This window comes from Coloeus monedula (assembly GCF_965178545.1).
Source record: "Coloeus monedula genome assembly, chromosome: 1".
Taxonomy (NCBI): domain Eukaryota; kingdom Metazoa; phylum Chordata; class Aves; order Passeriformes; family Corvidae; genus Coloeus; species Coloeus monedula.
The window spans coordinates 988101-1008849 of record NC_138781.1 but is presented as its reverse complement, the minus strand read 5'-3'; the positions used below and the strand labels follow the sequence as shown (position 1 = coordinate 1008849).

General features: G+C 55.5%; 1 protein-coding gene across 2 annotated transcripts; it reads left to right on the top strand.

Moving 5' to 3' along the window:
• The first annotated feature begins 31 nt into the window (after window positions 1-31).
• On the top strand, window positions 32-20721 carry KLHL18 (kelch like family member 18). 2 transcript variants are annotated; one of them, XM_082303451.1, is made up of 10 exons: window positions 32-200; window positions 10651-10781; window positions 10959-11099; window positions 13317-13515; window positions 15494-15654; window positions 15760-15896; window positions 16994-17216; window positions 17889-17993; window positions 18171-18282; window positions 19098-20721. In XM_082303451.1, exons 1-10 carry the CDS (start codon window positions 57-59, stop codon window positions 19482-19484), a joined length of 1740 nt encoding a protein of 579 aa, XP_082159577.1. In that variant the 5' UTR covers window positions 32-56; the 3' UTR covers window positions 19485-20721. The 2 variants fall into 2 exon arrangements, with proteins under 2 accessions (XP_082159577.1, XP_082159576.1); XM_082303450.1 differs by having other exon boundaries at window positions 16979-17216.
• Window positions 20722-20749: the final 28 nt, after the last annotated feature.

Below are 20749 nucleotides of genomic sequence, written 5' to 3'. Positions count from 1 at the left end.
GCCAGCGCGCGGCGGGGGCGAAGCGGGACGGCAGCGGCACGGGAGTGGCCGGGACGATGCTGGAAGCGGCGGCGGCGGCGGACCCGGAGCTGGATCCCGAGGATCTGGTGCATTTCTCGGTGGGAGACCTGCCCAGCCGCGGGTATGGAGTGATGGGCGAGATCCGGCGGCAGGGAAAGCTCTGCGATGTGACGCTCAAGGTGCGGCCCGGCCCCCGGGGGCGGGGGGGGGCGTAGGGACCACCCGAGCCCTGAAGGGTCTGAGTGGGACCTGAGAGACCTCGACCCCTCAGGGGGATTGAGGGGCACCCCAGTCCCTGATGGGGGATGAGGGACCCCGACCCCTCAGGGGGCTGAGAGGCGGCTGAGAGACCTCAGCCCCGGGCGGGGAGTGAGGGACCCCCGGCTCCTGAGCGGGGACCCCGGTCCTTGAAGGGACACTGAGGGGGGACCTCGACCCCTGAGGAGGTCACGATCTCTGGGGTGGGGGCTGAGGGAGGACGCTGAGGGGACTTCCCCCAGTCCCCTTAGGAGGGAGCTGCGCGACCCCCTGGTCCCTGAGGGGGGCTGGGGGACCCCCGCAGCCCTTGGGGGAAGATGAGGGTCCCCAGCCTCAGAAGGGGGAGCCGAGGGAGATCGAGCCCCGAAGAGGAGCAGGGGGACCCCCCCATTCCTGGGGGGGCTGAGGGACCTCAGCTTGTGGAGGGGGGACTTGAGGAAGCCCCAGGCCCCTGAGGGAGGGGGCTGAGGGACAGCCCAGTCTCTTTTCCAGAGGGAAGGAGGAGCTGGAGCTCCCTCAGACCCCTTTGGTGGAGAGAGGAGCAGGAGCTGAGGTCCCCCCTTCCCATGGCTTTGGCAGAGCAGAGGGACAGCGCCGAGAATGCCCCAGACCCCCTTAGTGGGGTGCCAGGGGGTCTGCAAGGGCTTGTGGGTCCAGGTTTATGGACCAAGCTCTGCTCCAACCCACGGGAGAAGACTCCTTTCTCTAGGAAACCATTCCCTTATGGGAATATCCACTTTTTAACATCCGTGAGTGTGGTAAACCCTCAGGACTGTGTCCCTGGCTCTGCAGGGAATGGCTGGGAGGGCTCAGAGAGTGCCCTGTGCCAGGCAGGAGCTGCTGGAATCCCTCAGGATTCCAGACTCGGAGGAGCTGATGGGGTGGGAGCCACACGCAGCTCTGAGTCATTGCAGAATTAACTCTGCAGTTTAATTAAACGGGAAGGTGTTCCCAGCCTACTCACCCTGAAACCTTCCAGGGGAAGCAGCTGGAGAGGGCTGTGCCCGTCAGGGAGACGGGATGTGGGACGGGGAGCATTCCATGGATACGGGGACGGCTTCATCCCTGTGGAGCGGCTGTTCCCCCCGGGAAGAGGGGCTGAGGGTTGTGATCCTCCTTGGAAGCGCTTGCTCCTGCTGTAGGGTGATGTTTGTGACCGTCTGGGCTGGAGCCTGGGTGCCTCGAAGTGGCTGAAAACAGAGGCCAGGCAGGAAGAGGAGAATAAAAGCAGGTATTTATTGGAAGGGCCTTCCAAGGTGCCCCCAGACAGCCCAAAGCCTCCACCCAAGATGGACCCTGGCTCACGGGTTCTTCACACTTTTATAAGTTTGGCCCATTTGTATTTCAGGGTTAATTCTGCAATTATAACTTTGGTTAATGATGTCATTACCCCGAGTTTGCTCCTCCTCTCAAAGGCTTTTGGTTTAGGTATTTTGGGGCTTGGGGACAGCAAGGTGTCCTTGAAGTGCAGACGCAGAGAGGGTTTGTTATGTCTGACCAGTGTGGGGGAACAGCGGCTAAAGGGCCACATGAAACTCCAGAGTTACACACCAGGCACTACAGGATTTGAAAAATATAAAAGTTCAAACCCAAGGCATCAGCCTGAGGGAATTCCGTGGCAAAGCCAGTTTGGGATGGAGAGCGCCGTGGTTTTAGGATTAAACTGGGTATTGGTGTGGCAGGAGAAGAGTACCAGGTCCTGGCAGTCCCTTGTTTCTGGGAGTCAATAGGAGGAGGTCTATGATCCCAGTTTTATCTTGGATAAATTCCTCACCATTGTTTCTAAAATTCCTTTGAATAATGATCCATTTCTGTGGATTTTCCATGGCAAAGAGCTGTTTAAATCCTATTTGTCCCTACAGAGGTTTAAAAGGTGCTAGGAAAGCTCACAAACACCACAGAATGGTTTGGGATGGAAGGAACCTTATGAAACATCCAGTGCCACCCCTGCCATGGGCAGGGACACCTCCCACTGTCCCAGGCTGCTCCAAGCCCCAATGTCCAGCCTGGCCTTGGGCACTGCCAGGGATCCAGGGGCAGCCACAGCTGCTCTGGCAATTCCAGCCCAGCCCCTGCCCACCCTCACAGGGAAGAATTCCTTCCCAAAATCCCAAAGAGAGATGCCAGCAGTGCCTGACACGTTGTCAGTCCTCTGTCCCTGTCAGTCCTCCGTCCATGTTGTTTCAAACATTCCAGCTTTCCCTCCTACACCCACAACTTGGAATTCCAAGCATTTCATTCGTTTGATTCCTCTTGTTGTCTCGGGTCATCCTGTGAAAATCTCCCACCTTGTGCTGCTTCTGGCCCTGGACATCCCTTTTCCCAGTGCCCCGTGGTGATGGAATCAGGGCAGCCAAGGCTTCCCTCCCATTCCCAGAGCAGGCTGGCTGCTCCAGCTGCTGGTGCTTTAAGCAGGGGTTTTTCTTAGCTCGAAGTTGGGGGTGGCTTTGGATCGCTCAGGAATCCCGAACTCAGCCAGCACAAAATGTCTCTGCCATGACCTGGCTCGGGAACATGTTCTGTAAATCCAGGGTGGGTTTCCAGCAGGGACAGAGTTTGAATGATTCTTACCCAAAATTAAGGGAGGAAAGTAAAGATCACGGAGCTGCTCCCAGGGCTGGAGCCCCTCTGCTCTGGAGCCAGGCTGGGACAGCTGGGAATGTTCCCCTGGAGAAGGGAAGGACACAGGGAGAGCTCAGAGCCCCTTCCAGAGCCTAATGGGGCTCCAGGAGAGCTGCAGAGGGACTGGGGACAAGGCCTGGAGGGACAGGAGCCAGGGAATGGCTTCCCAGTGCCAGAGGGCAGCGATGGATGGGAGATTGGGAATTGGGAATTGCTGGCTGGGAGGGTGGGGAGGGGCTGGGCTGGAATTGCCAGAGCAGCTGTGGCTGCCCCTGGATCCCTGGCAGTGCCCAAGGCCAGGCTGGACATTGGGGCTGGGAGCAGCCTGGGACAGTGGGAGGTGTCCCTGCCCATGGGATGGGGTTGGAATGAGATGATCCCTAAGATCCCTTTCATCCCAGACGATTCCAGGGTTCTCTGATAAAAGCTCTGAGAAACATTCCAAGCCCATCCTGAAGGAACCCCGAGGTGGATCCTGATGCTCTCACACCACCACAGTGAATTTATTCCCCTTTTTTCCACTCCTGCTCCTTTTTGTGAGACCCATCTCTAAAACAAAAGGCTTCCACACACCCCTTTGTCCCAGAAGTTGGATCTGGATGTGCCCAGTGCTCCAGCTGATGGATGAAGCAGGAGCAGCAGTGGTCCCATTCCCACTCTCAGCTGGGATCACTGGGATTCTCCCAGTCCTCAGCCGTGTTTGCTGCACAAACAGCCCTGGAATTATTAAGGAATTGTCACTACTCCGGTTTGTTTGTTTTAATTATTCCCCTCAGAAAGGGAGGCAAGCATTCCCTCAGGAGCCAGGAGGGGCAGGATGGGTTCTCCTTTCCCAGAAACCTCCTTCCTGCGGGAATCAGCACTGCCTCAGCAGCCAGGCTGGATGGATTCAAAGCCAGAAGTGTGGATTTGCCTGGCTCCCTTTGGATCTCTGATCATCCCAGCTGGGCTCGGGGAAGTCTGTCGCCGCTGCTCATGGTTGTCCATGTGAAAATGAGGTTTCCTGGGAGCTGCACCTCTTTCCAGCAGCTCAGGATGTGTCCTGGAGAGCCTGAAGCTCCTTTCCTGCACGGATGGAGCCTATGGATCGGGAAAAGCCTTTTCTCTCCCTGTCTCTTTAACAGCTGCAGGTCAGGGCTGCTCCTGATGTTCCATCTCAGCTCCCTTTGGAGGCTCTCCGAAATGTTTAATTAAAGATTCATTTGCTAGGAACACACATGGATGGACTGGAGGGAGGAGGGGAGGGAGGAGACACACCTCAGCCTGTGGTTAGTCCTTTTTCCTTTGGAAAAAAGTAGGATTTTTGCTTAGCAAAGCCAAACTTCTGCTTTCTTCTCGGCGAATCACCGGGCTGGGCGTCGGTGTGGCCGAGTCTGGTTATAAAATAACCAACCCAAGCCTTTTCCCCAATTTAACCTGAGCCCAGCCACGTTGTGGAGGGTGAAGCTGTGTTTTCCTCCTCATCCAGTGTTGGTGATGATGGAAAAGCTGACAGAGGTTCCGACAAGGGCAGGGAAACACCAAGCCTGGAATAATCATGGAGAGAGCAGAAATGAGGCTTCTGAGCCTTTTTTTCCTTTAATTTGGGGGGGATTGAGGCTTTGAACTCCAGATATGGACAAGCCAAGGGGCAGAGGGGCAGAGTGCCCCTCTCAGAACCCTTCCCCCTGATTTTTGGTGGGTTTCCAGTCTTTCTCCCTTTAAAGCTCACAACTAAACCCTGCAAAAGCCCCGAGAATTCCGGCTCACTGACAGGTGCTGGCATTTGGGGCTGTTATTCCCTGAGCTGCAGATCCTGAGCTGCTTCTTACCAGCACAAAAGAGGCTCCTCAGTGCTTGTGTCCTTCCTGAGCATTGTTTTTGGAATTGTTTCATCCTTCCAGGATGAAAGCTGCCCGGGCAGCTTTGTTTTCTGGGATGTGCTGCCTGTGCTCCAGGCCAAGGTCCGAGCGCTCTCCGGGGACACATCGGAGGCTGCTGCAAGCTGAGGAATGCACCACTCTGTAAAACAGGGAAAACATATCCATCCTGTTTCTTCATTACAAATTTAGAGGGAGTAAATCTTTCCAGAGCTCCTGCTGGCTCCCACTGGAGCTGGAGGAGAATGATCCAAGTGCCAGGCTGGCACCTCCAGAAATCCTTGGCCAAGCTGTCGGGAGAGGGAAGGTTTGTGCCTTCCCAAATCCTCAGAGTTGACGTGAGCTCCTCTTGCTGCTGCAGCTGCTCCTCCTTGGGATCTGAACCGCTCCAGTGCCATTTTTCCATGACTGACTCCAAGACGAATTAGAAAAGTCTCCTAAAATATGATCCAGGTCTGGCAAGCTGAAATAATTCCCAGCTGTGGAGAGGGTACAGTGTTTGCTCCGTGTTCAATCCCAATGGCACTGACAGGTCACAGTCCTGCTGGCTTCTCTCCCATCCTGATCCCAGATTTTCCAGAGCAGACTGTGAACTCCAGACCCTCCAAGCTGGAGCAGTTGCACCCCTGAGAGCTGATGCAGAGGTGGAGGACCCTCTGGATAAGTGGAATTCCAGACAGCTCGGGCTGCCTGCCCGATTCCAGCAGGATCCTTGAGAACTCAGTGCCTGGCTGTGCTGCAGGTGTTGGAGCACGTTTGGGAGATCCTCCAGGAAAACAGCCTTGGAAGGTGTGCCAGTTTGGCCAAATTTGGAAATACATCCTCTGAGAGAAGGCAGATTACAACCACCCCTCCCCCACCAGGTTTGGGAAAAAATAACTTTTCCTCAAAGGAAAGTGAAAGAGGTAAAAACTATTAATTTAACACACACACAGGAAAAGGATAATGATGCCAAATAATGAAACCTCTCACTCTGCTGAAACCTGGGAAAAGTTCAGAGTCCTTCCGTAGATCTCTCTCCCCCTCCATGGAGCTGGGATGGGGCGCTGGGCCCCCCTCCAGGGCCAAGGCCTCGGTGGAAATTCCTCCTGATGCATTCTGATGTTGAAACCGTCCAGCAGAGAGAAAAGGGAAAAAAACAAAGTCCCAGGAAAACAAAGGTTCAACTCTCTGTCTCCCTCCGGAGGAAAAGAAAGCCGAAAGCTGGCTGGGAAAGCACGCAGGGCTTCCTCCCGCTCCTCTCTCTCGAACGCAGAGCAGTCTGTGTCTGTGTCCTTGAAAACAAACTGCAAACTGCTTTGGAAGTTTTGTTGGGTTTTTTTTTCCTCTCCCCCCTCTCAGGCTCAGTTTAAAGGCACAAAATTAATTGCTGGGCACAGGGCAGCGATATGGGATCAACATCAGAAAGTCACCCCCAGACAGAAGGAGAGGGAATATCTGTTTTACTGGAGGAGCTGGGAGACTGGAAAAGCAGCTGATCCATGACAGGAGAGCTGCAGGATGAGGCTGTGATTCCAGCCTTGTCACACAACAGACAGGAGTTATTTGGGATTCTGACTGGAGGTGATTCCCCCGAGCTCTCGGCTGCCCTCAGCTCCTCCCTTACACTAAACACGAGGATTTTTAGTTCTAGGACAACATAAAATGTCTTTTTGCTGTCCCTTCAGGAGCCTTAAGGAGGGCAGGGCTGGAGCTGATCCCCTTGGGATGCTCCCTGTCCCCGTGGGAAGTGGAGGGACAGGAATTCAGCAAAGCAGTTGGGCTCCTTTGAGCTGGCAGGGAATTCCCTGGGGATGTGGCTTTGTTGTGCATCCAAGGGGATGTTCCTCTGCTTCAGAGGAATTGGTCACCATTCTCATGGAATGCTGGAATGGTTTGGGTGGGAAGGGACCTTAAATCCCATCCCACCCCTTGCCATGGTCAGGGACACCTCCCACTGTCCCAGGCTGCTCCCAGCCCCAATGTCCAGCCTGGCCTTGGGCACTGCCAGGGATCCAGGGGCAGCCCCAGCTGCTCTGGCAATTCCAGCCCAGCCCCTCCCCACCCTCCCAGCAGGAAATTCCTTCCCAATCTCCCACCCATCGCTGCCCTCTGGCAGTGGGAAGCCATTCAGAATTCCCTCTTTCCTGCTGCCCACACTGGGGGATCAGAGTTCTGGCCAGGGAATGTGGAGCTCCTCATCCACCAAATCCTTCCCTGCAGTGCTCCTCTCATTGTCCAGCCTGGATTTGTGCTTGGCATTGTCCTGATCCAGGTGCATCCCATTATTACCTTTTCCTGGCAAAACGGGGCTGCAATGGATTGGACACCAGCTCTGCTTCTGCTCTGGCCTCTCGGTGCCCTCAGTGCCACCGTGCCCTCAGAAAAGACGGATTTGGGGTTTTTTTGAGACCTTCAAAACTCAGCAAGTTCTCAGCTCGGCGGGGTGGTGACGTCAGGAACACAAGGAATGCCTTTCCCCCACCTACAGCATTTTCCTCCGGAGAAAGGCTCCTTGTGCCCTGGAATCTGTTCATGTTTGTGGCTGTGGGGGTGTCCGGGAGCAGATTCCTTTGTTACCCACTCAGAGACACGTCAGAAGGGAATTCTGGGATTCCCAGGGTCAGTAGGGATGCTTGCAAAGTTCCTTTTTTCTGCAAAACTGAATCTTTCACCTTCAAAGCAAAGGACCTGAAGTGATAAATTGTAAAACAGAACATGCTTGAATGGTATCAGGAAGAGGAGGAGCTCTTTGCCACTCTCTCCTTAGGTGACTCCAGAGTGACTCCATCAGGAAGGCGCCTTAGTGCAGTCATGGAAAGGGAGAGCCTTTGGCTCTGCAGGTGGGGAGCACTTTGGGAAAGAAGACACGAGGATGAGCTGAATGGACACGTGCTGCGGGCCCATCCTTGGAAGGCTTTTCCATATCCCAGGAGAAAAACTTGTCCTTTGCCTGCAGCAAGAACTGCAGTCCTTGGGGACTCGCCATCAAGTGCTGATGGAATGAACACGATGATAGTTTGAGAGCAGACATCCCGATTTCTCCATCTCCCCGAGGGTTCTCTGCCATTCCAGGAGCAAGTTTCAGACATGAGGAATCACAGGTTGTGTCTTGTCCAGCACCAGGAAATGTTTCCCGGGCTCTTTGCTGGTGCAGCTCTGTGGATCTCGCTGCTCACAGGGACCATTCCCAGTCCAGGACCACCTGGAAGGGCAGCACTGCCCAGACCCAAGGGATTCCATCCCGGTGGTGATTTCATTCCAGCTGTCATTATCCCGGCAGGAATCTTGCAGGATGCCTGGGGATGTTTGCCCTTGCAAGGACCAGGGCTGTTGGAGATAATGAGGCTGTTTGGTGGCAGCTCCTCAGGGGTGAGGTCACCGCGATGCATCCCTGGAACTGGAGCTTGGCGGGACCTCTCAGCCCTTGGACAGGGCTGGAATCTCTTGTACTGGGGCTGAGGGCATGGAATCATGGAATGGTTTCAGTTGGAAAAGGCCTCTTGGATCATGGAGTCCAACCATCCCCCAGCAGTGCCGAGGCCACGCCTGCCCCATGTCCCCAGTGCCACATCCACGTGGGTGTTACATCCCTCCAGGGATGGGGAGCCACCAGTGCCCTGGGCTGTCCCTTCAATGCCTGACCCCCCTTTCCAGGAGGAATTTTCCCAATATCCACCCTGAGCCTGCCCTGGCCCAGCCTGAGGCCGTTCCCTCTCCTCCTGTCCCTGTTCCCTGCGAGCAGAGCCCGACCCCCCCGGCTGCCCCCTCCTGTCAGGGACTTGTGCAGAGCCACAAGGTCCCCCCTGAGCCTCCTTTGCTCCAGGCTCAGCCCCTTTCCCAGCTCCCTCAGGAGTTTTCCAGTTCCCTTCCCTGGACACACTCCAGCCCCTCAATGTCACTCTTGTCACAGGGGGCCCAGAGCTGCCACCTGGGCTCTGTAATTTACAGTTATTTTGTGAAATAAGGGCCTTTTTCTCTTCCTTGGGTCACACTACAGGCTCAGGTTTTGAGTAAGTATAACCTTGGTGTTGAAATTCCTGTTATCTTTAGTTATAAAGATAATTTTGGTTATAAATAGAAGGTCGCTGTATGCATTTGAAGCAGGTGTTTCACTTTAAGAGGTGCCTGTTCAATTTTAGCACCACTCTTTATTTATTAAAGAGCTGAAATGAGATTTGGGCAGTTGTGATTTTTGGCAACTTGGGCTTGGGGGGAAATGAAAGTCAAGTAAAATGTTGCTTTTCTTGCACACTCAGCCTGAACGGGAGCACTCATCCAAACAAACCAAATGGATTATTGCAGTTGGAGTGAATTCCTTATGGAATTTTAGAGATAAGAGGAGGCCTTGTTCTTTCACCTTTCAGAAACAGCAAAAGCAAAAATGGAGTTTTTCTATGTTTTGGGATGTTTGAGGCACTCAGGAAGGGGTTTTGCAGCAGCATGAAGGTGTGTCAATAATGGGATTCATTGCTGGTAAATCAGTGGGTTGGGCCAGGAGCAGCTGATGATGGGATGGCTTCACCCATGGGGAAGGGATGGACTGGGAACTGCCCGAGTTGCTGAGGTGCTGCCGAGCAGGTCGGGTGTTCCTGAGCCTCCGGGCTGGAATGTGGACGGGCCAAGCAGCAAATTTGTCACCGTGGTCAACCAGGCTGTGGCTGCTCGTGTGTCAGCCATTCCCACTGGGAATTCCCAAAGCAAGAGCTCCAGCAGCTGAGTGTCCTCAGGGATTCCCCTGTCCTGAGCAGCACCTCAGACCCTCAGCACACCGAGCATCCAGGTGTGCTCACCTGGCAGGGAGGGAGGGAATGAAAATCCCAGGGGTCTGGGAAGGGTCTGTGGGCTCTCAGGTTCTGGAATCACTTCCCTGTTTGGCCTTTCCTCGTGAAATTTGCTGTATTTTTCTATTTTTAAAGCTGTTCAAAGCTCTGGCCAGGCTGGAGTTTGTGCTCTCTGTGTGAGGTCGGGGTTGGAGCCTGCTCAGCCAACATTCCTCCCTCTCCAGGGCCAGGGATGTGGCCTCGAGCTCCATCCCCTCACGGAGCCTGGGCCTGCAGTCCTGATTCCTTTTCCCAGAGATTCCCCATGCTGCTGTGTGCACAGGAGGAGGTTGGCAAAGATTTTGCTGATACCTCGAGTCTTGGAGCCTCTGGGATGTTTTCCAGGTGGTTTTGGGTCAGGAGAAGGGATCCATACAGACCTTCATCCCTGTAAAGTCACATGCAAATAAATATGTATGTGAAGGGTGTTTTTCCATGAGCTGTCATAGTCACGACCATTTCGCTTCCTGATTTTGCTCTGGGAATTAGGAATGCTGCAAAATCCAGGAGAGCAGGATTTGTGCAGCATTATCCAAGCACAGAGGACAGCATGGACAGGGATTCAGGCCCAGGACAGAAACAAGGCTCTTCAAAAGTTCCTCCTTTTTTTCCATCTGGCAGGAATTTTGCTTTCTAAACCCTCTGCAAGTTTGTGTTTGCTGGCTCTGAGCACTCCAGGCCTGGAGGGAGAGGGGAGGCGCTGTTGGGAATCATGGAAGTCCTGAATCCAAACAGCATGTCTGGAGATGAAAGTGGGGGGAGGGTTTTGCAGAGGAGAAGAGAAGGACTCCTTGGATAACCTGGAGCGAAGGGCCCTGCTGTGCCAGCTGCTTTGGCCATAAAACAAAGCTCCAACAGGAAATTTTGGCTTAAGAGAGGAAAAAAGCGCAGTTCTGCACAAGCTGGGGTGGGCATGGACTGGGATGAGCCAGGTTGACATGGAAATTAGGGAAAAAAGCTCTGAGAGAAGTAATCAGAGCAAAGACCTGACTTGAATCCTTGGATGCTGGTGGAGCTGTGCTGCAGGGAATCACCTGGAGCCGTGGGTGGTGCTGATCCCTTCTCCTTCCCTTTTGCCCCTGCTTTAGGTCGGGGACCATAAATTCAGCGCGCACCGGATCGTGCTGGCAGCCTCCATCCCGTACTTCCACGCCATGTTCACCAACGACATGATGGAGTGCAAGCAGGAGGAGATCGTCATGCAGGGCATGGATCCCAGGTGACATCCCTAGGGAGAGCCTGAGGGAGCACGAGGCCTCTGCGGGCCTTGGCGCGGTGTGTGCGCGCTTCAGAGGCTGCTCTCGGCGGGAACGATCCCACAGAGCGTTCTGCTGCTGGCACAGGGCTATCCCAGCTGGAATTCAGTGGGGTTCCTGCCCTTTCTCCCTGTTTTTAGTGCTCTGGAGGCTCTGATCAACTTCGCCTACAACGGTCACCTGGCCATAGACCAGCAGAATGTGCAGTCCCTGCTCATGGGGGCGAGCTTCCTTCAGCTGCAGAACATCAAGGACGCCTGTTGTACCTTCCTCAGGGAGAGGTGAATGGGCCTGGGGGGATCCTGGGGGGATTCCGGGGGCATTCCAGCTGCTCCCCAGCAGCAGCGAGGGTCAGGCACCTGTGTCCGGCTTGGGAGGAGCAGGATGTGTCCTTCTAGCAGGAGGAGGAGGAGTGTGCATCCCAAAATTTGGCATCTGTGGAGTTATGGAATCACGAAAGGAGTAAGGAGGGACCTTAAAGCCCATCCCAATCCACTGTCCCAGGCTGCTCCCAGCCCCAATGTCCAGCCTGGCCTTGGGCACTGCCAGGGATCATGGGGCAGCCACAGCTTCTTTGGGAATTCCATCCCAGCCCCTCCCCACCCTCCCAGCCAGGAATTCCCAATTCCCAATATCCCATCTCTCCGTGCCCTCTGGCAGTGGGAAGCCATTCCCCCTTATCCTACCATTCTCATTCCCTTTGGAATAACTTACCACTCCTTCATTGGGACACAGTAAAAGCCCTTGGCCAGCCATGGGAATTAACACCCAGAGCAAAACTGAGGGACCATCTCCCTTTTTGAGAACCCATCCTGGCAGGAACTGCCCAATAAAATGCCCTAGGGTATATCACAGTGTCCCACAGCCGTAGGGAGGAGGAGGGAAGATCCAGCAGGCAGGAATTGTGCAGCAAGATTGATTTATTTAATTATTTTACAAACTCTTTTATAGACTTTTCTCTTCATAGTCTAATTGGACAAAGGATCAGCCACCCCTTGGGGGTGATTGGCCAAAATCCTAAAACATCCATTGTCAAAATATTTTCCTACTGTGCCATAAACAAGACTTTTCAAGGTTGCAGGTGGCTTGGTTGTTTACAGAACTCTGCTGCTATCTCTGTGAGAGAGAAAAGTCTCCCATGGACTTAGAAAACAGCAAGAAAATCCTCGCTCGCAGCATTTTTGTATCCACAGTTGCCCTTCCTGCTGCTGTGTGAGCTAAAGGGGAGGAACACCGTGCCTCAGCCCAGGAGCTGGACAGGAAACTGTGGCAGAGCCTTAAATTGGTCCCAGGTTTTTCAATTTCCTCGCTGGTGTTTGGCTGCAAGGCTGTTCCAGCAGCAAGGTCTGGAAATGGAAAGCTGGGATACTCCTTGTCCACGTACCACATGGATTCTCAGCCCGTGCCAGGGAGCCTGACGTGTTCAGTTTTCCCAGCCTGGCTTCTCTGCAGCTGCTCAGGGTGCTCAGTGGTATGATGTCAAACACACCCACCAAGTACAGGGATTGGTTACCAAAATCCTCCCAAATCCACCAGGAGCAGCCAGGTGTCCTAAGTGAAGTCCTGGATTTGAGTGCACAGCTGCCAGTTTGGTTAATAACTAAAAATTAGTGGATTCTGGCCACCCTGGGAGCTGGGACATGGACACTGAGCTCTTCTTCTGAAGTGGAATTGAGAATTGGGATATTTTTAGGCAGCTGTGTTGTAACCAAGCCCTGTGTGAGCCCTCAGAGTCACCCTCATGTGACAGTTCCCCACCCAACAGCTCCAGGACCTGGAGCTGCTGGAGAGAGTCCAGAGGAGGCCCCAGAGCTGCTCCAGGGCTGGAGTCCCTCTGCTCTGGAGCCAGGTTGGGACAGCTGGGAATGTTCCCCTGGAGAAGGGAAGGACACAGGGAGAGCTCAGAGCCCCTTGCAGGGCCTAAAGGGGCTCCAGGAGAGCTGCAGAGGGACTGGGGACAAGGATGGAGGGACAGGACCCAGGGAATGGCTTCCCAGTGCCAGAGGGCAGAGCTGGATGGGAGATTGGGAATTGGGAATTCCTGACTGGGAGGGTGGGGAGGAGCTGCCACAGGGTGCCCAGAGCAGCTGTGGATGCTCCCAGAGCCACCTGGATCTATCCAATGGCTCCTTGGCAGGGACAAGGGGACATTTGTGTTTTCCATCCTCTGGCTGTGCCATGGATTCACCTGGAGCTCTCTGTGCAGATCAGCTCATGGGTGAGCTGGAATCTGCCACCACTGGTGAGGACACAGCTTTCACTACACTGCATGTCCTGCAAGGTTTCTGTGCTTCCCAGAATCCTGGAAGAGTTTGGGTTGGAAGGGACCTTAAAGCCCATCCCATTCCCACCCGTGCCATGGGCAGGGACACCTCCCAGGCTGCTCCCAGCCCCAGTGTCCAGCCTGGCCTTGGGCACTGCCAGGGATCCAGGGGCAGCCACAGCTTCTCTTCCATTAACCTGACATTCCTGTTGCTCTCCTCTTCCCCTTTTCCCAGGCTCCATCCCAAGAACTGCCTGGGTGTCCGGCAGTTTGCCGAGACCATGATGTGCACGGTGCTCTACGACGCTGCCAACAGCTTCATCCACCAGCACTTCGTGGAGGTCTCCATGTCCGAGGAGTTCCTGGCCCTGCCCTTTGAGGACGTGCTGGAGCTCGTTTCCAGGGATGAGCTCAACGTGAAGTCCGAAGAGCAGGTGGGTGCCTGGTGTAGGAAACTTTGAGGAAGCTTTGACCTCGAGGGGTTTTGTGTTGCTTGGGAGTGGGAATGGGAATGATCCTATTGCTGGGCTGAGGGAAGCTGAGATGTCCTGGCACAGGGGGGACATTCAGAGGTGCTGGACAGAGCTGTGATGGTTCTTTGGGCCTACTCCAGACTGACTTGTTCCTAGGAAAAAAGAAAAGCAGGGCTTTTTTAGGATCACAGAATCATTGAGGTTGGAAAAACCTTCAGAGACCATGGAGTCCAACCATCCCCCAGCACTGCCAAGGCCACCTCTGCCCCATGTCCCCAAGTGCCACATCCACAGGCCTGGTAAATCCCTCCAGCAGTGGGGACTCCACCCCTGCCCTGGGCAGCTGTGCCAGGGCCGGACAGCCCTTCTGGGGAAGGAATCTTTCAAATTCCTGCCTAAACCTCCCCTGGCACAACGTGAGGTTGTTTCCTCTCCTCCTGTCCCTTGTTCCCTGGGAGAAGAGCTGCAATCCCACCTGGCTGCACTCTCCTGTCAGGGGGTTTTGGGGGGCAAGAGGTGAGCAGGGAAAACAGAGCCTGTCCTCGAGCCTGGAAATCCATCCTGTTCTTCCTAAGGAGCCTCCAGAGGAGGTGACAAAGGCAGAGCAGACCTCCAGCTCCTCCTTGTAGGGTAAAAATGTGCTTTGCTAATCAGGCTTAGGGAGGGAGGGGAACCTGCCTCACATTCCAGCCACATTCCTCTATCATACCAGGAATTTCTCACTCTGTTTTTCCCAGAGCAGGTAGGATCCAAAGAGTCCATCCTGGGGACGTTTCCTCGTGCCCTGGCACCTGCCAGCCCCACTCTTCAGAAATTCCAGTGGCACCCTGTAGAGTGGAAAAAAAGTTGGTTTGGGGTTTTTAATCCCTGTGGTGCTGTTGGAGAAGCATTTTTGCACTGGAAAGTTTGGGAATTGTGTTGGGAGAGACTCCGGATGCCACTATACAAGAAAGAGCTGATGATTTTGTTCTGGTGGATGACACAGGTTGCAGTAACTTTAAGAGGGAGTCCTGTGAACCCAGGAATGCGTGTCCCAAATCAAACTGGGACCAGGGCACTGGGATCTTTTTGTAGCTGGAGTCATCCAGTGGTGCTTCGGAGAGGTCTGTCCCTTCCAGTGTGTGGGATGGAGCCCGGAGAGACCAGCTCAGCTCCAGGCATCTCCAGCGTGGTTATCCAGAGAGAACAGATGGATCCCTGTCATCAAACCTGTCTCCTGGTTTCTCATGGAGCAGCACCACTCCCTGTCTTCTTTCCCAGTTTGCAGATTTCTGTCACTAAAAAACCACAGTTTTGTGTTCTGTGCCACCTCCTCTGCCAAAATCCTCCTTGCAGCTCCCTCATCTCCCTGCAAACACTTCTGCTGGATGTCCCATCCCACGGGACCACAGATCGGGATTCTTGGAGGCAGGGAAAGAAACTGCATGGAGTTTCTTTCCCTTTTTCCCTCTTTCCCTCTTGGAGCCTCTTGGAGAGGCTGGGACAGCTGGGGGTGTTCACCTGGAGAAGGGAAGGCTCCAGGGAGAGCTCAGAGCCTTTTGCAGGGCCTAAAGGGGCTCCAGGAGAGCTGCAGAGGGACTGGGGACAAGGCCTGGAGGGACAGGAGCCAGGGAATGGCTTCCCAGTGCCAGAGGGCAGGGATGGGTGGGAGATTGGGAATTGGGAATTGCTGGCTGGGAGGGTGCGGAGGCCCTGGCCCAGGGTGCCCAGAGCAGCTGTGGCTGCCCCTGGATCCCTGGCAGTGCCCAAGGCCAGGCTGGACATTGGGGCTTGGAGCAGCCTGGGACAGTAGGAGGTGTCCCTGCCCATGGCAGGGCTGGCACTGGATGATCCTTGAGGTTCCTTCCAACCCAAACCATTCCAAGATTTGATGTCGTTTCTTTCCCATCCACTTGCACAACCCCAAAACTCCCAACTTCCCACTCCTGTCTCATGGCAGGTGTTTGAAGCTGCCTTGGCCTGGATCCGGTACGACCGAGACCAGAGGGAGCCCTTCCTGCCCGAGCTCCTGTCCAAAATCCGGCTCCCCCTGTGCCGGCCGCAGTTCCTCACGGACCGCGTGCAGCAGGATGACCTGGTCCGGTGCTGCCACAAGTGCAGGTGAGGCTGGCACATGGAGGCAGCAGGGTGGGAAAGCTAAATCCTTCAATCTCAGGCTCCAGACAGTCAGATCTCCTCTTTAACGATTCCCTGATTGGATTCCAGGGATCTGGTTGACGAAGCCAAGGATTATCACCTCATGCCAGAGCGCCGGCCGCACCTCCCGGCATTCAAGACGCGGCCGCGGTGCTGCACGTCCATCGCGGGGCTGATTTACGCCGTGGGGGGACTCAACTCAGCAGGTACCTTGCAGTGGAAAGACCACCAGGGGCTGGGTGGGATGCTGCAATTCCCCCCTGTGGAAGCGTGGAGCAGTTTCTCCTCCTCCATGCAGCACTTCGACCCTTCCAGTGAAACCCTCGGGGTGGTTGTGCCCATAGTTTAACGTCTTCCATCTAAATCCTGCCAAGGTGAGGCTTATTCAGGATGTTTAAGACTTTGAGGATGGTGTCCTTGCCTGGAGCCCCAAGCAGGACTTGCAGGGATCTCCACAACGTTGTGGGATCACAATACCGTGGTGCCATGAGCCTCACCGTGCTGTAAAAAGGGAAGAGAGAATGATCAAGGACAAACCTTTTGTAGAGGAGCTTCGTTCCCGGGAAGCAGCAACAGCACAGATGGGACTTGCAGGTCTCTGCTGCCCCTCGGAGGACAGTGGAGGTGCCACTTCCACAGAGGGAACTTGTTGGGGCTCCTGGTGCAGAGCACGGGAGAGCTTGGAAATGTTCCCTGATGATTCTGAGTGTGGGAACAATGGGAATTGTTCAGAGCAGGAGCTCTGTGGGAGAGCAGGGATATCTGGCTGGGAAATGTCTCTGTGGGAGCAGGTAGGCTGGAATGGGATGTGAGACCCCAGGATAGGACAGAGAATCCCAGAATGGGCTGGGTTGAAAGGGACCTTAAGGATCATCCCACTCCCACCCCCTGCCATGGGCAGGGACACCTCCCACTGTCCCAGGCTGCTCCAAGCCCCATCCAGCCTGGCCTTGGACACTGCCAGGGATCCAGGGATAGCCACAGCTTCTCTGGGCACCCTGTGCCAGGGCCTGCCCACCCTCTCAGGGCAGAATTTCTTGCCCTGACCCAAGTGCAGCACTTTGCACTTGGCCTTGTTGAACCTCATGAGCGTCCCACTCCTTGAGCTTGACCAGGTCCCTTTAGATGCCCTCCCACCCTAGCAAATGTAATGTTTTTCCCAGATGTTTTCCTAAACATGGTTCCCTATGCCAACCCCATCTTTAGGATCACAGCAGCACCCCATTACCCCTCCACCCCACTCCCTATCCCAGGGCTTCATCAGGTCTCCCTCTTTTAATTTGAGTAGCAAATTTCTATGCAGGCGACTCTCTGAACGTGGTGGAGGTGTTTGATCCCATTGCCAACCGCTGGGAGAAGTGCCAGCCCATGGCCACAGCACGGAGCCGCGTCGGCGTGGCCGTGGTCAACGGGCTGCTCTACGCCATCGGCGGCTACGACGGCCAGCTGAGGCTCAGCACCGTGGAGGTTTACAACCCAGACACCGACTCCTGGTCCAAAGTGGAAAGCATGAACAGCAAGAGGAGGTACATGCAGCTCACAGGGAAGAGAGCTCTGGAAAAGCAGGGAAAAAGGAGGTTGGAGGAAGAGTGGGGGAGTGGGTGCCCAGCAGGATGGGGGGGGGGAAATGGGAAAGGAGGAGTGGGGCAGTGTGGAAGCAGCTGGGATTTCCTTGGTTAGTTCCTGGTGCAGCCGAGGGGGGGCTGACCTCTGCTGCCAGGGAACAAGGACAGGAGAAGAGGAAATGGCCTCAAGCTGTGCCAGGGGAGGGTCAGGTTGGATATAGGGAAAATACCTCCTGGAAAGGGCTGCCCAGCCCTGGCACAGCTGCCCAGGACAGGGGTGGAAGATGTATGTGCCCCTCACCAGGTACCTCTGGAGCTCCCTTAGCCGCTCCTGGTGCTGCAGCCCCTTCCCCAGCTCCATTCCCTTCTCTGGACACACTCCAGCCCCTCAATGTCTTTTTTTTTTTTTGTCGTGATGGGCCCAAATCCAAAGCTGGGATTCAAGGTGCTCCTGCCGTGAGCACCTTTCCACTTTGTGAGCTCAGAGTTCGGGTGGGACTGAGCAGTGTGCAGGTGAATCCAGGGCAAAGGCAGTTTGGTGGGATGACACAGGCAGAGTGTGCAGGGTCACAGTGTTGGGGACAGGGTGACAGCACCCCCAGCCATCTCACGGGGCCCTGCTGTTCCTTGCAGCGCCATGGGAACGGTGGTGCTGGATGGGCAGATCTACGTGTGCGGTGGATACGATGGAAACTCATCCCTCAACTCCGTGGAGTCCTACTCTCCAGAAACAAACAAGTAAGAGCCCTTCATGTCCCAGAGCTTCCCCAGGAGCTTCTCCTCCGGTGTTCCTGCCCTGGGCTGTGAGAATGGTTTGAATAAGGAGTGGGGAAAGGAGAGTTGGTGGAATCCAGCACTAGAAAACCACGGAATAATCTGTGGGAGTCTTGCTGATCTCTCCCCTCTCCCTCCCAGGTGGACAGCAGTGACCCCCATGAGCTCCAACCGCAGCGCTGCCGGAGTCACCGTGTTCGAGGGCCGGATCTACGTGTCTGGAGGGCACGACGGGCTCCAGATCTTCAACAGTGTAAGGCCCTGGGCTGGGGCTCATCCACTGCACCTCGGGCTGGGAGGCTCCGTGTCCTTTCCCTGTGCACCCAAACGGCCCCAAGTGCTTGCGCCACTGAATTGTGTCACTTCCACCCATGACCGAAAAACCTGAGGTGGAACAGAAGTGACTCTACCTGCTTGGGGTCGTGGAGATGTTCTGAGGGCTGGAGCCCCTTGGATATGGAGCCAGGCTGGGAGAGAAGGGAAGGCTCCAGGGAGAGCTCAGAGCCCCTTGCAGGGCCCAAAGAGGCTCCAGGAGAGCTGCAGAGGGACTGGGGACAAGGCCTGGAGGGACAGGACACAGGGAATGGCTTCCCAGTGCCAGAGGGCAGGGATGGATGGGAGATTGGGAATTGGGAATTGCTGGCTGGGAGGGTGCGGAGGCCCTGGCCCAGGGTGCCCAGAGCAGCTGTGGCTGCCCCTGGATCCCTGGCAGTGCCCAAGGCCAGGCTGGACACTGGGGCTGGGAGCAGCCTGGGACAGTGGGAGGTGTCCCTGCCATGGCAGGGGTGGCACTGGATGAGCTTTAAGGTGTCTTCTAACCCAAACCCTTCAGGCACAATCCCATAGCAGCTGAACTTTTAACTGAAGGCAGTTCAGCCCTCTCAGCTCCCCCAGCTGCTCCTGGTGCTCCAAACCCTTCCCCAGCCCCATTCCCTTCCCTGGGAAGCCCCTCACTGCCTTGTCACGAGCAACCCAAAACTACCCGCAGTTTGGAGATGCCACAGCGGGAAACTGTCACAGGCTGATTCCCAAGGCAGCGTCCCTAACTCCCGCTGTGCTCCATCCCAGGTGGAATACTACAACCCTCACACATCCAGCTGGCACGCGGTGTCGCCCATGCTGAACAAGCGGTGCCGGCACGGCGCGGCCGCGCTGGGCAGCCGCATGTTCGTGTGCGGCGGCTACGACGGCTCCGGCTTCCTGAGCGCCGCCGAGGTCTACAGCTCCATGGCCGACCAGTGGTACCTGATCGTGCCCATGAACACCCGCCGCAGCCGCGTGTCCCTCGTGGCCAACTGCGGCCGGCTCTACGCCGTGGGCGGCTACGACGGCCAGTCCAACCTCAGCTCCGTGGAGATGTACGACCCCGAGACCAACCGCTGGACGTTCATGGCGCCCATGGTGTGCCACGAGGGTGGGGTGGGCGTGGGCTGCGTGCCGCTCCTCACCATCTGACGCGGGGGATTTTGGGGGCATCTCGTCGTCAGCGAGCGTGCCACGATTTCCAGGTGCTCGATCCAAACGCAAAGGAACTTGACAGAGTAATCCCCCACCTGTAACTTTTTGGGCTGAAGGTCCTGAAAGGTCAAATATGGTGAGTTTATGTGCGAGCAAAGACCCCTCGGCCTCCCCCGGAGCCGTGGCCGAGCAGATCCATCCATCCATCCATCCATCCCTCGTCGGTTTTCCTGCGGTTGCGCCTTTGGGAAGCACCGTTGTGGGCTGAGGGAGGGGGACAGGCTTCATTGTGACATAAAAACAGCCACTTCAAGGACTTGGAAAATCCGTCGGCATCTTCTGGAGCAGCAAAACCACCTGAGCCCCTCCAGGGGCGTCAGCAGCAATTTGGGGGGTCCTGGTCACACAGGGGGGGTCTCCAAATGGGACAAACATGGTGCTGTTGCTTCCAGGAGCTTCTTACACAAGACCTCCCCCGCAGTTTCTCGTGTTTTTCTCAGCTTGATGTGGAAAACTTCTCCACAAGAGCCACAGGATGGAGAAACCAGGAAGAAGAAAAGGTCGGTTAAACCAGGATCGTTTGGGCAAGCTCTGGAGAAGGATGGATGGAAACGACTCCAGGCAACAGCCTGAGGGTTTCAAAATGGGAAGTAGATTATCAGGATGTCCTTTAAATTAAATATCGAGGTATTTTCCAAGGCTAAGAGGCAGCTGTAGCAGAAAGGCCGGGATATTTTAGGAGAAGCAAGGAAAACACGTCATGAGTTTGTCGTGCTCTGCTGGGAAAGGTCTTTGCCGTGGGTTTTGTGCCAGGAAACTTTGGAATGCTGGCAGAGCCAAAGAGCTGCCTGGCAGCACCTTCCCTGTGTCAGCCCTTCAGCCCTCCTCCTGCATGATCCGTGATCCGCCATCCCCCCGGAGCTCTCCATGCCCGGCTCTTCCCGTGCCATCCTGGGCACAGCCATACCTCCTCCGGGCAGGCAGGGCCTGGCAGCAGGAATGTGACCTGATCCCAGCTGCTGGGGAATGGCGATCTCCCCCTGTGTCCAGCCCCATCCCGGCGTGCCGAGGGGCTGGGAGCTGGGAGGAGCGGGATGTGCCCCCCAGCCCCGCTCCCCGTGTCCATTCCTGCTCCCCAGCATCCCTGGGATTGACTCTGGCTGTACATGTGGATGTCTATACTGGGGTACTGTGTATATTTTAGGGTCTATAATGAGCATATCTGGCTATAAATGTGATCTATCAGCACATATCCATTTCTT